The 18,300-nt window shown below is 40.6% G+C and overlaps 1 protein-coding gene across 4 annotated transcripts in view; it reads right to left on the minus strand.

Annotated features, from left to right (window-relative positions):
• Window positions 1–351: 351 nt before the first annotated feature.
• The window catches only part of LOC101478447 (sushi domain-containing protein 2), a 115,962-nt gene continuing 98,013 nt past the window's right edge, over window positions 352–18,300 (minus strand). For 2 of the 4 annotated variants that reach the window (XM_012923425.4, XM_076891130.1), the window contains 6 exons: window positions 12,019–12,143; window positions 10,372–10,525; window positions 9,227–9,559; window positions 4,596–4,877; window positions 3,951–4,035; window positions 352–3,301 (listed from right to left, as the gene is read on the minus strand). In XM_012923425.4, the coding sequence (XP_012778879.3) occupies window positions 3,142–3,301; window positions 3,951–4,035; window positions 4,596–4,877; window positions 9,227–9,559; window positions 10,372–10,525; window positions 12,019–12,143 (1,139 nt within the window). In that variant the 3' untranslated portion in view covers window positions 352–3,141. The remainder of the gene's footprint in view (window positions 3,302–3,950; window positions 4,036–4,595; window positions 4,878–9,226; window positions 9,560–10,371; window positions 10,526–12,018; window positions 12,144–18,300) is intronic. The other 2 variants (XM_012923427.4, XM_012923426.4) reach the window with 2 other exon arrangements.

The raw sequence follows: 18,300 nt of genomic DNA on the forward strand, positions 1-18,300 counted from the left end.
GGCACTCCAAATCCTCACTCTTGCGCATGCATCTCCAAACAATCTGGGAGTCATTTCGCATATCTGATAAGTTTTGTGCTTCGTGGAAGAAAAGGCGAAGGCCTGTACACATGTCCCGAGCCTGAATCCAATCAAGGCAAGTAGACTTCAGAAAGTCACACTGCACCTTTAGATTTTCGCACACAAAGCACAGAAAGACTTCAAATGGAAACGGGGAGAATGGGATTAGCTTGATCTGATATTTGCAGCCCATATGCTTTGCAGCAGCTCGGGTATCAGAAATTGAGTTTGATGATGAAATAAACTGTACTGCTGGGGCAGAAGAAAACAGTAGAGTAAGCACAACACAGGTATAAGAAACATGCATACAGTGTTTATTTTGCAACCAGGACACATTAAATAAAACTACAAAGATACTTCACTTATACAAAAGATAGATTATATCCCATTCACATACAAAATAACAATAATTTACTGTATAAATTAAAATTTTCACTATTTTGCTATTTACAATTTGATGAAAACAATGTTTTGGCCTCTTGTGATGACTCAGGGCTTCTGGTGTTGTTTTCATGTTATCGAGCACTACAGGACATTCATATCAACAAAAACAGTTTTGGAGACAAGAAAAAGACTGTTTCCACCGATCAGAAGACGGCGTGTAATTTTACGACTGACTGGAGGACCGGACAGAAAATGGAAGTTTGCATAATTCACCAGGCTATCCAAACAAATATGCCCTTGTTAGATTTTAACTGTCAGATTTTGTTAGCTTGTGTTTGACTTGAACGCGCATTAATTTCCCATTGCTCTCCGTTTCTCCCCTTCTTTCTACGCTTGGTCAGCTCTGAACATCACAGACCCAGGGGCATGTGCTCTTGTCTTGCAATAATTAACATGAGTTACAGTTGAGAGGACAGGCAAAACATAGCAGAGAGTAACATTTTAGAAAACTTCTGATTGGGAAACAAAAGTTATTCATCTTTTTACGGGTATTAAATTCTGTCTCAGTTCTCGAAAACCATAAATCTTTTGATTTGAATGTCACTGTAATGCTGTGTCATGCATAAAATATAACCTTTCTTTCAAGTGCTCAGGTTGCTGTACAAGTGCGTATTTTTTTTCCTTTTTTTGTCTTTTCACTGAAACAGAGCTGTAAGTGATTAAGTACCATTTCATCTTGTAAGCTGAACCAAAATTAAGTGCTTCAAAGTTAGGATCTTTTTTTATTTTTCTTTCCAGTGAGAAAATAACTCAGCGGCCATCTGCAGAAACCTTGAACATCCAGTCTCACATCAGGAAAGGCCAATTACTATGCCGTTGGTGCATTAGTAGATTCTGACCTTTCACAAGTAGTTAAAATGTCACAGAAAACCATTATAGCTGGAAACCTTCTGTCAGCTTGTGGATAGTACCTTGGGGTGCTTTTGGTTATATTTCTGTCTGACTATATTGTTCGCACTCAACCTTTTGGCCTGAAATCTATATGACAAGTAAAAGCTTGAAGGTCTGCAGCGTTCTGCAGAATTTAGACAATTTACTGGTATCAAAGATTAGAATTTTTTTTTTTTAAAAAAAGCACTCCACCTTTGAGCTAAAGTAACACAAAAGAACTTTGACAAGTTGCTTAAATGCTTTGCCGAGACACAAAATGAAAGAGCAGTCATAAATATCATCATTCCCACACTGAATTACATAATATACAACAATATTCATCCCCCTGTAATCAAAAGACAACATAATGTGAACAATATGTTCAGTAAACGTCCAAGACTACACATAAGATACACAAATAAGAAACAAAAAAAGCCTTTTAAAGCCTCGTCTGTCATTATATGAAGAGTTCTATCCCAAAAGGCTAAGTGTGTCAAAGAAAATAAATCGACATCAACAAAATCGTGTTAAAAAAACAATGTAAAAGATCCCGTCTGAGATTAATGCTTTCAATCACTCCACAAGACCGGGAGGCATTTTTGACATTTAAGTGGCGGAAACCCTATTCTGGAATGAAACTCTTCATATCTACATGGATTTGTTAAAGAAGTGCAGACTTTTGTGAGGGACACCAGTCCACTTTGTGAAAGAAACAGATGTGCGGAACTGAGTCAAGGGAAGAGGAGATCCTTAAGGCACTTGAACAGCATCAAACCGGAAAGACTCCCACCCACAACCGAGCAGAAAAAGCCCTCAGATCTTCCCGAGCCTCCCTAAATGGCAGTTTGTGAGCAAACTGCACCAACCCCCCAACCCCCCAGCCAGCTAGCTACTTCTCCTCGCCACACAAATCCATGGGCGCTGAGTGAACGAGTGGGCGAACAAGCTCCCTTTCTCGCTGATCTTTTCATTTTGCGGCGACTGATTCGTCCCCAAAGTGCTGTCATATCTACCTTCCGTGTGACATTTCCGCGTCCTGTTTCCCTTTCCTCAGCAAGCCAGGTGTCACGTAAAACATGTATTTAAAAAAAACAACAAAAAAATATTAGCAGTTTGAATACAGAATTAAGAACACAAATGAATAAACAACTCTTTGGATGGGAGGATTCTGGATTTTGGCTGAAAATGTTCATCCGCATGAGGCAGTTAAGTTATTAAAAAAAACTGAAGTTTTACAGCATGTGTCATATGTGTATATGTATTAAAGACTCAGTTTCTTCATCCTCTCGTTGATGCTGATGAAGATTCGGCTGCCACTGAAACTGAACTGAGCTGATTTGTTTTTGCACTCCAGCTTTGTCATATTTTCACTAGTGAGCTTGCTGTCCAGAGGGGTTTTTGGAGGTATCTTGATTGGTAGGGTCATCCATGAGTGATGGAAACAGCTTCTTGTATGATAAAAGCATCTTTGAGATTTTCCTCTATCCAATCTTTTATTCTCCTCTCCAAGAGTGGAGTCTTACAGTCCTGCCTGCCCTCCCGCTCCTCTTCGGTGCTGAGCAGGTTAGGAGGGCGTGGCCACTTTGGCACACAGACCATTTAGTAGCATTCACTCAGTCAGTTGTCATTAGCCACTCAGTTGTTGGCTTGTTTGCTTAGCGCCTCAAAGAGTTTCATTGTCTGAGGGCCTGGCATCTGACGGCCCTTGAACAGAATAGTGGCGGGTGGCGGTACTGTTTGGTTAGATGGCAGGACGCAGCAGGAGCACTAGTTGCCCACCAGGGGGCTGAGGTCACCGTGGTGGTTCTTTAGCTTCTTCTTGAACAGGGAGATGGTAGAGGGGCGGTACAGGATGATCCAAGGCTCAGAAGACGCTGTGCTCTGGCTGCAGGTGTCTGAACCACTGACGGTTGGGATGTTTGGAGACCTGAGAGTAGAAATGAAGACAAAGTAAAGACAAAGAAAAGGAATTGCACAAAAGAGAGGGGAAAGGAGAAAAGATGGAAAACAATGAACAGAGATTAATAAAGAGAGTCACAAATGTGTCCTCGATTAATGTCACAGACAGATCCATTAAAACGGTGGTACTAAAGCTCTTGTGTAGGTTTTTACAATTTTTGGGTACTTGTTTAAAAGCCCTCAATATTTTTGGACTCAAAATTATTGTAATTAGTGGTAAACCTTGGCTTTAACTTAAACTTACTATATTTATTGCATTCGTTTTTTAAGGAAAATGGATCCATTTTCAGGGGAAAAATCTTTATATAAATGTTTCTGTGTTTTCACTGAAGGGAAAGGGAAACTATGTTCTACTGGAAGAAAATGTTTAAACAACGTCTTTTTCTTGTTTTTCAATTTTCTGTTCTGTTGATGCTAGGAGATTCTTTGATCGGAAAATTTCTGGCTTTAGTCAAAGTGAAAAAACAGACTTTTGCGGCTCCAGATAAAAATTCTTTACATAAGGACTTGTTCTTTCATCTTCAACCAGTATGGTATGAATATCGTGGCGTACGGGTAAAAGCTTGGAAACGTGATACTTGGCTGATCCGCCACGCCTCGAACATCCTCATACTTACTTGACTGTGACGTGCAGCAGCAGCTTTGCTACCATGGCGATGACAGTCAGTATGAGGAGAGCTGCTAAAGCGTAGATGGTCCACACTAGACAGAGAGCGGAGCACATTAACAAGACATCAGACATCCGATCACGGTAATTAAAACAAACCGCAGCAGACTGAAGAGATTAGCGAGTCAAGAACTATTCAAGCGCTGCTTAATTCAAACTTACACCTGTGAGAAGTTCAGTCAGCTAATTGTCAAGAAATGGCGATACATTATCAGTGCACATCTGTTATCAGCTAGCTGTTTGAGAAAAAGAATTAGGGCTTGGAAAGAATAACATTTGGAGGAAGCAGAAAAGCGCAGAGCACATCAGTCCACCCTGCAAAGTGTTGACTAGATGGCTGATTGGGAAAAGTGGGGACTTCTGAGACAATGACAAGTGAAAACAAGCGTCATGTGGCATTACTTCAATTATGATCATAGGGAGTCACTCTGGGCCAGAGCTTCTAGCAGTATCTCGACAAACCAGAACAATTTTCAAACTTTCAGAGAAACCAGGTCATGCTAAGTGGGAGTTCTTGCTAAGAAACCTCCAACAGCATCCCAGCAGAGGCAGAGAGAGGCGCGGTAAGTGCAGTGTACGACGGATGTTAACATACTAGCGCTGTGGCCGGTGGTCTCGCCGCGTCCAGCCCACTGACCTGGCATGTTGTGCTCCGGTTTACCGGGGCTGGACGTGATCACGTAGAGGATCTGGGACGAACGTCCATTCGTCGTACCGTTAGATTTCTCTGTGACTCCGCCAGCCAGCTGGGGCCCTGCTGTGCTAGACACGTCTTCGTTTTCCTCCTCGTCATCTCGTTCAGACTCTATTGTTCTGGTGTCCTGGCTTTGAAGCGCTCCTTCAGACTCTATTGTTCTAGTGTCCTGGCTTCGGAGTGCTGGGGGGAAAAAGAAACAGACAGTTGAATGTTATTCCTTAAACTATCAGGTGGAGACATGGAACAAATCAAAAGCTTACTATCCCACAGCACCAAGTTGATCTGGTTGTTTCAGTGACTAAAAGATTACTTTGTCAGGTGTGGTGCTAAGAATATTCAATTCTGATGTGAAGTGTCTCACAGCACTGGCATTTCCAAAGAAAACTGCAACTTTCCAACTATTCAGACATAAATGATTGTCCTGTCCTTGAGGTATAAGCAGAGACGTCAACTTTAACAGCAATAAAACTAGTTCTCAGTCCCAAAAGAAAATAATGCATGAATACAATACAACAACATTACTTCCATCCTTTTTCTTAACTGCTTATCCACCTTGGGTCATGGGGAGGCTGGAATACAACCCAGATGACTTTGGTCAAGAGGTAAATTACACCTAGGACAGGTTACCACTTCACCACAGGAGGCAGACAATCACCAGTTAACCTAACACACAAGTCTTTAAACTGTGGCAGAAACTGCAGCACCTGAAACGAACTAACACATCCTCAGGGAGAAGATATAAACTCAGACAGGATTAATATGGACTCAGTGGCCAATATTTATCTCCTCTCTCACATTCTGTCTCACGACGAGTTAAAAACGTTAAAATATCGCTCCCTGCCATATTATAACAGCACACCTGTCTGTAAACTGACACTTTCCCCCCCAGTTTTTAGGTAATGCATCAGTTTTTGTCAGGGAGAATAATGATTGCATGCTCTTTGTGGTAAAAACTAATTTCATTCAGGACCACTATAGCCAGAAGAGCACTGGGATTTCAATATCCAGTTTTCAGTTGATGACCAGCTCAATTCTGCGACCTTCCCATCCATTCATGTGCTTACATTTAAAGCCAGAGGAGGGCAGGGTGGAGCAACTAAATGCAGAACAACACAGCAGGGATCAATGATAACACATGACATATTACACTGATATGACATTGATAATGTTAGGTACAGAATGAAAAAGGGTGGAAAGCGGGTTGCAAAGCTGCTTGCACCTGTGTAGCAACTGTAGGAAGACTGAATAAGTCCAATATTGAAGGTGAATAAGGGTATCAGCTGACACTGAGATCAGCTGATCTGCTAGGACTGTGACTAAGCTTGAGTTTTGGCCTGTCTGAACTAAATCACTGTGCTGAATTTGTTCGACACAGTGATTTCTGATCACGCTACTGCTGTTTTGCACACTGATGAGCTCTTTTTGATATAATACAAATCTGATCTGACGCATTTAATTTGTCAGTAGCAACAAAACAAGCAACGTTAACGGAAGGCAGATCACATCTCGCTATATCAGCGAGTTTTTATGAAGTCCTCCATCATTTGCATTTAATCATTTGTGAAAATGTCACCCTTTAGCCACAATAAGAAAAGGCTAGAAGGAGCTTTTGATAAGATAGGAGAGGAAAACGACTTTCATTATTCAAGAAAATCTTTTATTCATCTGGAAATATATAAATCATTTATCAGTTTTAGTAGTAAAATTACTCCTTGGTTGTTATTATAACTTAGCTTTACTGCCCTTACTAGATTACAGCTCTGTGTAATGTAACATCCCGTGTCTTCACAATGAAGTGATGAATGTAGCGTCGAATGCAGAAGAGGGAAATGTTATGCCATGTCACTGTAATTTCTACAAGTTAAGGGCATCGATCACTTAACACTCCTTTAATTATTCCATTGTATAAACTGGGCTGCAGCAAGCATGAGGTAATATTATACTACTTCATGCTGATCATGTTGTTGAAAGTATATACAGCAGAGGCACGAGTGAATATTTAATACTAACTGCATTTGTTAAGAAACAGATGGAGTTTGCAAAAACACCCAAGCGTGCTATAAACATGTGGTGCTGAGAACTTTTTTTTAAAATTCAAGACATGATTCAAAAAGTGTTTGCAATAAATTCTGTTTGCTTTAACCTGCTTACAGCTCCAGATGGGCAGAGTTTGCTTCATAAAACAACAGTGCCAGGGAGCATGGACTATTTCAGCTCATTTATGGGCTCCCAGAGGAAAGCAATATCCTAAATGAGATCTCCTCTGCCTTTCATTTACGTCTCCTAAACATAGTTGCGATTTATTTAAAATCACTGTGTGATTTTAAGAAATGTTCTCGTCCTCCGTGTGAAATGTTGCCGCTGAGAAACAAACTGTGCAGTGTTTCAGTCTCACACTGATATTTATGAGTGTCACTTGGGTCTTTTATTATTTTTCTTACATGTTAAGGTTTGAGTCATTATGCTGCAATTGTAATCATCATGTGCTTTACTTAGATGCTTAGAGCAGATGTCTGTGAATATCAGAAATTAGATTTAAAGAATTAAAACTTTTAGACACAGTCACAAAACATCAAAAGATTAAGCACACGTATGAAGAAACAGAATAAATGACTTAAGTTATAAATTGAGAAAAAACATTTTTTTTAAGCATATTTAACTTCAGGTGACTTAGTAAGGACCTAGCCATCTCTAACAATTTGAAACAGTCCAATGGAAATGATAGTTTCCACAACTCTCCACTGACTGCTCCATTGGCAGTGCAGAATAAACTTTCCAATATGTGAGTAATGGTCGAACCAAAAGCATATTTCATTCGGGAATACCAGTGTTCAACTGCAGAAATTTATATCTGGTGGCATGGATATGTTCTGGAGACTAATTAAGTCAGAAATAAAACACAAGCTGGGTTGCAAAGAGGCTTGCAGATATGCAGCAACTATGGGCTACGACAGCTGCTGGCATGTGGGTTGGGACTGGCGTCAACTTATTTGCTGGGAACTGCAGTTAAGCTTGACTTTGTGGCCTTCCAACTAACCAACTCAGGCTCAAGTTATTTTTTAAATACCCCAGTATGTTCAACAAATTATTAACTTTACATTAAACACATGACATGTACTGTGCAGTTCTTTTATATTGCTTCTCATGAATCTTCTGTACATTTATTTATCTTATTTCACATCACCTCGCCTCTTCCACTGCTGAGGTGCTTCGAGTTTCTCAGCTGCGTGAACTACTTTCAAATATCGATTATTCCAGGACTGTTCCACTCTTTTATGAATGCTGGTCAGATGTTAAACCAGCATGGGTTTTTTTTTCTTTTTCACGTAATTGCTCAACCTGGCTGTGATGTTCCCAGAACTGCCCACATGTTTCCCATTTGCAAACAAAATGCCATGCTTCAAACCCAGTCACAGCTGAAATGTGCTGTCACTGTCATCTGAGAGCGTTTATCCTCAAATTACAGATCCAACCGCTCAGCCTGCCACCAAGGAGATATTAAACGTATATGGTGCTGACACTGTCTGCTTTCTATTTGTGCCTTAGTCACTATGTGTTTTTATCTATATAGTTCTGTTTGAAAAACAAAAAAACAACTACTTAATTCAGGAGGTGACCTTTTCTCATAACCCATCTCAGATTGCATTTCTGGAATAGACTATACCTCCCGCAAAACAAGATCCATGCCATGAGAAAGGATCGTGCCTGTCTGAGGGTCAGAGGATTTTGACCTTCCAATATTGTTTTTACTGTAATGCCAGCAGGCAAAGAAAAATGACACAGAATTACAGATGGAGGGAGAGAGGGAGGGGCGGCTGGAGACTGCCTCTTAATGTGAGCTTGAATGTCACCTACAGTGAATTATATCAGGGTGTGCTTTGCTCATTCCTGCAGAAATTAATCTATTAAATCATTTCTGGTGCTTTCAGACTATTCATGAGAGAACATAACACAAAAAAACAAGGTTTTTTTTATTCCACATGAATCCTTATACATTCTTTGCATTAGCCTGGGAGGAATAAAATTACTTTGAAGTCCTCTGAGCTGTAGTTTCTTAGAAATGCATCCACTAGACAATGAAATCGGCATATCAGAAGCCGTAATGCACACGATGGTTGTATTTTTTATGTAGGTGGCATAAAAACTTTCAGTGCAATTTAGCAGAGAACACACTCTGGGTGAGCACTCTGCAGCAGCTTGATAAGAGACCGAGTTCCTAGAAAAACAGAACACATTTAAATATGCAATATCACCCGGGGCTGTGAGACATTGACTAGCAAATGAAAAGAGAAAAGGGCCTGCCAAAGCCATGACAACTGCCTAACCACAACTAACAGGTGTTGCTTTACTAAACTAGGGATGCTATGCAAAGCTCTATCATAGTGCTAGCCAGCCAGCCAGCCACGCAAATGAGGGTTCTTACTTTGTTTGCAAAGTGTTATGAATGAAGGCAGGCTGAGCACAGAAGCTATAATGAAGGAAAACATCACAATAGGTGAGACATTTCAGAAAATCTGGTGAGCTCTCACCTTGGTAAAGAAGAGCAAATCCCTTGGCCTGGTTGGTTCGGTCAGAGTAGAAGTACAGTATGACAAAGTCGCCCGTGATGTTTACCAGATCCCGCGGAGGGCTTCGCCAGTCGAAGCGGGCCACCACTTGATTTGTGTAGCCATCCAATAGCTCCACCATGTCGGTCTGGTCGGAGATGTCAAAGAAGGTGAAATTGAAGAGGATGGCCGAAGATCCAGGGACCTGGATAGTCCAGTAGCAAACACGCCCAGCCCCGTATTTGTCAGGGAAGTCAGGGGAGTAGATCACTCCTGATGGAGAAGTGTAGTTCCCACCACAGGCCCCCACTCGGGCTGAAAAAAGAGCAGTAAAAAAATGCCTGTGTTATTCGTTTAAAGATTAAAAGTTGTGGAGATGGATGACATCGGTACTTGTGATCATGCTGTACATGACTTTTTGTGATTGATCAGACACAAAGGACAGACATGTCCTTTGATTTTTAGCACCACAACAAAACACCATAGCTGTGGTATCTGATTTATTAAACTCAAGCTGATTTAGATTCAGAATTTAATTCAAAGTATCTTTACAAGATTCAGCCTAAAAACAGCCTGAAGAAGAATGTGGTTTAACTGAAGAGTATGTGAGTATTAAAAACAAGAAATAGGATTCACGCATAACCAGCAACAAAGCTTCTGGAAAATGAGCCTAACTGGACATAACATATGAATAAATGTTATGCAAGAAACATGTTTTTGAATGGACCAAAAAAACCTTTTCAGGAGACTGAAATATAGGTGGTCTGAGAGAAAACTAGACTGCTGAGCCTTTGGGCTTTAATTTCAGGCTGTACAAAACCTGATCTTTGATAGCAGATTTTGTCAGTCAAAAGTCTTTTCAGAGCAGATCCTGTCTTTGATGGCATGGCGGTATGGGTTTAGAATAAAGAAGAGCTAGCTGCAGGCAGGGTTACTAATTTTAAAATTGTAGGTGTGTTGTGTTCTGACTTCTTACAGCTTTACGATGATAAAAGAAATGAGCTGTCCCCAAATCAGATTTGTACAAAATAAAACTAGACTAAATGTTTGAAAATGTATGTGAAATTACAGCAGAGATGTGAAAAGACTAAAGAATGAGATCAAGAATGACAACTGTCAGTGCTCACTGCTGAATATGATGACCCAGCCGTCTCCGCCGCAGGGCTGAGTGTGGTCACCGAAGCAAACATGGTTACACTCCATGCTAGGTGACTCCCCACGTTTCTGTAGGTCCACATCGTTGCCACAGAAACAGGCATATCCTGACTCCATACCAGCAAGCTGCAAAACAGAAAAAGGAGTTGTGCAACTGAGGAAAACACTGAGGGGGTCATTCTGCTGACTGCAAACACACATTCTTTCAGTTCTCTCAAACTATAAAGATTGTTGTTTTCCCATAAAATAAGACTTGATTACATTACATTTTTTCATTTTAAAAGGACCAATTATGTTTTTCATGTTCGATTTATGTGGAATTGTGTAAACGTGGGGTAAACAGTTGACTACATGTAGCTACTTCCCTCTGAAATAAGTGACTCGAGCCTAAAGCGCCCTAATTGCTCTTTCTCTCATGATTACAAGATGTTGTAATCCGAGTCTGTATAACTGTGGCCTCTCAGCTGATTAGAAGACTCCCTTCAAACACGCAGCTGCACACGGGGTGTACAGAAGAAACGGTACAGGAATAACACCTATCTGTCTTTCAAATCAAAACTGTTAGTAAACCATTCCAGAAAGTGTCAGCGCAGGAATGTGACACGTCAAAAACCTTCACACATCTTGACCTCGCCACTGCTGGCCACTCGCTGTCAAAAGAGGTATTGTTCTTCATTCAGAAGGACGCCGTTGTTCGATATTCAGGCTCTAAACGAACACACGCAACTGAAGGTACTGGATAATTTCCTACTCATGGAATAAGAATTCACGCAGCCTCTGCTTCCACCCAGATGTATCAAGCTCCTTGTTGTATTATTCTATCTGATGCGGTTAAATTTGAGAACACGTACACAAATACTTTTGGCAGAGTAAACAAGCCATGGATTGCTGTCTCACTCATCAGGCATGCTCTCTGTCACAAAGTCACGTGGGATCCATATTTCAGAGCACTGATGTTTCACGTGTGTATTGAGGACAGTGACAGTCCAAGGGTAGGCAGATGATGCCAGTCTGTTGCCATTTCCTGTAACATCTGCCTAACTGAGAGGGGAGGGGGTGCCTGTCAGTATCTGTCAATGCATACTGAGCTGAAGTGGATCTGCTGAGACAGAAAATTAACACCTGGCACTGTTTGTAGCAGGGACAATGGCACGCCAGAAACAGAGAGAAGGGAAAATGCAGTGAAGAGGAGGAACCCAGTGGGCTAATAACCATTCATTTCCAGCTGTCAGCCTTGATTATTGTGATGATTCGTCATCTGCTGGTTGGCTTCAAACAGGAAGCGTGATGGCTGAATAAAGAGGGCATCATCTAGATAACTGACAGAAAACTACCCATAAAAGCAGATGATTTGCATAAAAGCCTGACTACTGCAAAAAGACTGCTCACGCCTGTTTTAAAAACAACAATTTACTCTGTTTTTACATCCAATAGGTAGATTTGAAGTGATAGGACAGAGGATAAACCATAAACCAATTACGGTTTGTTTTCCTCTTTTATTTTGGATTTTTTTTTTACATTTAGTTTTACAGAACTTGTCATGTTTGATTGCAGTTGAAATAAAATTTCTCATGTTTTCTTGTTATTTAATATATTTTTAATTTAATTCCAAATCTCACCTTGTATCTTTGCTTCCTGCAGAAGCTGATACAGTTTTGGATAGTGAGTTTGTTGGAGGTCTCACTGGCACCAGTCAGGGTGGGGGGGTCACCACTGTCTCTGAAGCACCCCAAGTTTCCAGGCACTGTAGGGAGAGCAGACCAGAGTGGGAAAAAATGATTAGTTATATGCTGCATCTTAGATGCAGTCTGCATCACACAGTAAGGCGAGGTTTTCACATGATTAGGGAAGATCAAATGTATAATGGAATTAAAGTACAGCAGGTGTTAGAAACAAGTCGACAGATATGGAAAGAAATGGATTATTTCATACAGAACATGCTTCAAACTATATTTACATGGTCTATATGCTGTTTCAATTTTCTAATCATGTTTGTGATTAACGCTTAATCTCAAAAACCCAGCCCAAAGAACAATCAGTGATGACACACTCGTCAAATATTCAGAACTCTGTTTGAAACTTCTAGCTTGAACTGCCAAGAAGCAAGCCAACTATTTGACTTCTGAGAAAAAGAGAAGAGGAGGAGGAGGTGGCGAGCGGCAATGGAGGAAGAGGAGCAGAGAAAAGAAAAAGGGGTGAAGAGGACAAGGATGTTTAAGTCATAGCGACACAGAGCTGGAATTTAGAAAATGTACCATGTCAGATTTGAGAGCTGTTGCATCAGATTAGAAATATAACATTTTCTAAATGTGTGACTGTGTGTGTGTGTGTGTGTGTGTGTGTGTGTGTGTGTGTGTGTGTGTGTGTGTGTGTGTGTGTGTGTGTGTGAGAGAGAGAGAGAGAGAGAGAAAATAATTTTTTAAAGTCTCACGTACAAAGAAAAAAAAAAAGGGGGGGGGGGGGGGGGGGTTCCCATGTGGAATTTGTCACATGACAGGAAGAAGACCATGTCCAACACCTGGGCCTTTATTAAACTCAGATTTATTAAACTCAGTATTTTTGTAAAACACAAAAATTAAGAGCAGCATTAGTTTTGGCACGTTCCAAAATTAAGCTTTGCCAGCAATCATTGTGTATAAACTTGCAACAGCTGATTACAACACCCTTCAGTAAAGTGCACAATATTTCTGTTGCTTTAGTTGTTCAGCACTGTCTTCAGTCAGTCCTGCCTCTGCAAGCCAATTTGCAACCCATCTCTAAACCAACTCCTCATTTTTATCCTATGTCTGACTTTTTCCCAGTCATTGCCATCTATGCCTGTTTTATTTCTACACATAAACAGCATAGATGGCTAATAAAGTCTATTTAGGAAGACCCAAGCTAAGTGTTTTTGTCATTGATCAAACTGTGAAAATGCATGAATATTGGCTACATTTCATTGACAAGTTGTTAAGTGGATAATCTTTAAAAAATGACCTTTATCTTCTGAATATAACTTAAAGCTAATGATTACAAACCACAAGATAGTGTTTACTAAAATTATAGATTACAGAAATCACATCACTCTTATGCTGGTTTCACTTTTCATATGAGGAGGCTGAAATCCTATTCATAAATCAGTTGTCCTGACGGACGTGTTATAAAAAAATATAATACTTCTGTGCTTTTACACTCAGACAGGCTTAAGCTGAACAATAGATCTTTGCACAGCAGCCACTTGACATCAAACAGTAGGTAAGCACAATTTCTAATCTCGTGAATTTAGGCTCTTTGACTAAACAGAACAGAACCGACACTAAAAACATTACTTTTGAATTATTTTGTTGATACTTTGATGATAGCCTCTCATGTGCACCAAAAAGTTTCTCTGCATGCAAGTTAGATTTTACAATATGTGAGACCAATGCGCCAACAATGCCAGATGGATTTCTAACCAGACAGATAGATGAAAGATGGATGTTGACACCTTTCCAGATCACATTCGTGCAGATGAATCAAACTGTCTGCCCTAATCCACTATGTATTCATCAAATACTATACAATCTTTCAAAATCTAGTACAGTGATTAAACGCTGCAAAGCTTTTAAATTCAATGTAATAGCTTGGGAAGTGCCAATAAAGCCTCCAGCAATCTATATCCTATTTGTGATTTGCTTTTCATTTAAATCCAAATGTGCTTAAAGTTATTTATTTTGATGTTCAGAGCTAAAATGAATTTGACAAACATAAGTAAATGCACACCCTGAAAGTAATTTCAACGGGAAGTTGAAAAAAAATTCTCTTCAGTGTAATTGGAAGTGGTGTCATGTGGCCTTAGGGTGTGAAAGAGATCATTAGGGAACGATAGAAAAGACAAGAGCAAAGACTGCGTCCAAAATAGCTGTCAAGTCTGCTGTGAGATACAACAAGGACGCAAAAATCAAAAGCATGTGACACTGTGGTCTGTATTAAAGCATTTACAATTTCCAATTTCAAATGACCTTTAGTAAAAACTCAAAGTCTGATTGCTCCTTATTTCATACAGTCATGAAAAAGCACAGTGGCTGAAATCCTATAACTGGAAATCAAACCGCTACACAAAGATCATTGTTAGATTTTTGTGTAATGCAGGACAATCATAGTTTGGAGATCAGCAACTTCCAGAAAAAACGCACATTCTCCAAAGGGTCAGCGATGTGAGATCAGATGCAAAGAGGGTGCTGCACCAAAAACCTCCGCAATTGCTTTGGTCAACTACCAGATTGATGCAGTTGATCTTAGTCTGCATGGAAGACGCTGAGTTGTCTGCAAAAAAAAAAAAAAGATGACTGCCAAGACACGACTTTTACTTTGAAAGCAAGTGTTTTGCTTTCGATTTGCGTCACGTTGTTCACAGTTTCGTTATCGCTTGGTAATGACTTGCAAACTGGTGACCACGGCAACCTGCTGGCAACCAAAGAAATCCCATAGAGGTTTTCTCTTTGTGAGTAATTTCACACTAGCAATTGCTAGTAACCGCTTGCTTACTGGTCACAGAATATACCCTTTTCCCTAGGGATTGGTGGTTACCACTGGGTCATTAACTGGTCTCTAGGCCTGCAAGAATGGGGCTTTTACATTCAATTTCACAGCAAATGCGAGCCACCACTCACACATTTATGGTCACTGATGGCCTGTGAGGCCTTAATAGCATTTGTATTGATTTTTTATTTATTTCTCTAATGACATGCAAATAGAATCCCACAGAGAACTCCCCGCTAGAGTTTCCTCACGAATTGAGAAGAGCGCAAGACGTTCATTTGATCCTAAGACATTACACAATAGCAATTCCTGTCTATTTGTACAACAACACTGTCTTGCTTTGCGGGTACACCAAAGTCTGACAACATGCTCAGACACTGTAAAGTCCCCTGATACTGTACACCAACACTGTCCTAGAAATAAGAATCTCTTGAGCTCTGCCTGTCATCAAACATGCAGGCACAGCTCGGCTGATGACAGTAAGTTCCACCAGTGCACAAGCAGTTCCCAGCACGAAACAGAAAAACACTTCATCTATTTTTACAAGCCTGTCATGAAATGTGGAATATATTGGTATTGTGCAAACAAAAAAGGGAGTATGGATTTGCATACAACTCTGTTTGAATGTTTATAACATTACTACAGAAGAGCATCAATCAACTCTGCCTTCATGAACTGAAGTGACCCTAATAAAGACCACACATGTGCATTGTCACTGGCGTGCCAGCTGCTGCCAAAGTTAACTTATTGGCTTGCACAAAGCACCAACAGAATCTGTAGATTCTCTCTGTTTGAGGCACAAAGACTCTTTGGGGAAAAAGTGTGACATGTTTTAGATTCTTCACAAATTGTTGTCCACAAGAATGTCCCCCACAGACTGGAAAATGAAGACGAATAGAAAGAAAAATGGTGCCGAAACAGACTGGCAGAGAGACAGCCACTCCCTGCATTTCGCTCACATTTGATGACCGTTAAGTGACCGGCGAAATTCTGGCAGCAGCCAAGAACTGTGTTTGACAAATGACTCAACACTTGAAGACAAAGTCCTCAGACACACTCAGACCAGCAATAAATCATGTGCTATATTCCTTTTTCAGCCACAAACATGCCAGAGCTTTAGAAGAGATTAATGTGGTTGGTTGGGATGGGGGGATCATTTACTAAGACTCCACGGTGCACACTTGCAAAAGTAAGCACCAGATTATTTGACAGGTTAAAGGCAAACATGACAGTTATAAGAATGTTTGAGGTCTCTCGTATTTTCCACGGTGCTATAGAAGCGGTTTCTTTTTTATCAGTTGCTTAAGTACACACTAGCGGTGAGGTGCACAACAGGGAAGCAGAGAAGAAAAGAGAGATAAACACCTGGTAGGGAACCAGCAACTTCCCTCCGAGCAAGGCAGGCAGGTACTACTTCAATAGAGGTTTTGAAAAGCAGAGGAAAAAATGCTACTGCTGTGCTCAGGAGCTAGATTAAAGGCACAAATGCTCTTTTTCAACTTGGCTTTGACAAGAAGATTGCAGACTAAACTTAATTTATCATTCTTTGTCCTCTTCTCGTTTTAGGGGCTGAGAAGTACTGGCTGAGGAGCGGTAGGTGTCCGGCTCATACACCGGTGCACTGGAGGTTTGTGCAGAACTGAAGACGGCGACAATCGCTTTTCTATGCACCGCCCTGCAGTGTGCATCCACAAAAAGCACAGAATTGTTCTTATATGAAAACTCCTGAGCACAGCAGCATCTCGCTTAAAAACATCTGCTTTGCAGGCGCAACAAGTGCAAATATCTTCACGTACAGTAAAAGAAAAAACACACACAAACACACTCAACACACTTCAAAGCCGTTGCTGGAATTTAGACTTTAACGAGCCAGAGGGGAGAAATGGAGGAAACACAAGGTGTATAAATGCTCCAGTTAGCCCACACCAGACCTCTGAAAACCCTGGGAGATCACAGTGGGGAAAGGGGGGGACTTCTACAATGTTTAAAAAAACCCAGCCACACTCATCCCAACCTGGCAGCCTCAGCTCACTAAAGAGCAGTCAGCCAGCTTTCCCACAATGCACTGCAGACAGGAGGCACTGGGCAAAGCTGCAAAGTTCATGGGTGTCTGTTTAACAGGAGGTCTTGCCAGGCAGCAGACACAACAGCACCACTGACCTAAAACACATGAGAGAAAAAGAAAAAAAAGCTCCAACACAGAATGATGACAAACAACATCAAACATGTGCAGCAGGCTTTGGCAAATGTGCTTGGCAAGCAGTACGTGCAAGCTGGTTGATGAGCTGGAGGGACGAGCATAACATTAAGCAAACATAATTATAGTTATAAATTTCTATGACGTGGAGGGTAAAGAACTGAAGATATGCATAAGAATAAGCTACAGAGGGTGAGAGAGAGTTAAAGAAATGTTTTCTTTTTAATGGGACTCTGGGTAGGACTTCTTATTTCAACCCCGTTCGCTTGCACCACCCAGCAGAATGCTCCACACGAAGCAAGATAGTGAAGTTGAATGATGAATATGATTTTTCTGTATTATAATCACTGGAACACTGGAGAATTTGGCAGAAAAGTTATTCTTGCAGTCTGTCCTAATCCTATAATCTAGAAGAGATGAAAAAAATTTGAGTCTTTTCTGTCCCTAAAAGCAGGGTAGCAAAAAGAATCCTTACGGCACACATAACTCTATACCTAACTTAGTTGTTTTGAATGGACTCTCTATTCATGATTTGAACTGACAAAAACGAATCCAGTCATTTGGTTTTGTTTTATTTAGTTTCTTTTTCTGTAAGCGGTTTGTGAGTTACTGTCTCAAGAATTTGGGACGTGGGAACATAAAATGTCAAGTTTAATGTCAAAAGGGGATGACTGACGATGCCCACTCAGGTGATGAATGATATCGCTCTGTGGCTTCACTCTGTGGGTGATGGCACGAGGTCTCTAAATAACTGTGTTGAAATTTATGTTCACTTTCTAGATCAACTCGTCCGCCAGACTTATCAAGTACAAACAAAACTGACACAAAAACACACTGAACAACTGATTAATTTTCACATTTGGCTCAGAAAAAAATATCACCTTGAACTACAGTAAATAGATATATATCATAATGTCCACTAGTTTACTAAAATATTACAAAAAAAAGAACTGATTTCCTGAGAATATAAGCACCAGATTTCAGGAAACAGCCTTCAACACCAGGGAAATGCGCAACGTGTAAGAAGTTCAAAGGTGTGAGGAATGAGGAAGCATCACTGTAGGAAACAAATTCTCTTTTCCGCATCCTCATGCAGACTAGAGCCCAGAACAAAGCCCAGCTGGGCTCAGCCAATACTGATATCAATTTTTGAGAGAATAAAAAATCCATTATTATAACATCTGGCTCTGACTACCAATGCTTC

The sequence above is a fragment of the Maylandia zebra genome, linkage group LG12, assembly GCF_041146795.1.
Source record: "Maylandia zebra isolate NMK-2024a linkage group LG12, Mzebra_GT3a, whole genome shotgun sequence".
In the NCBI taxonomy this organism is placed as follows: Eukaryota; Metazoa; Chordata; class Actinopteri; order Cichliformes; family Cichlidae; genus Maylandia; species Maylandia zebra.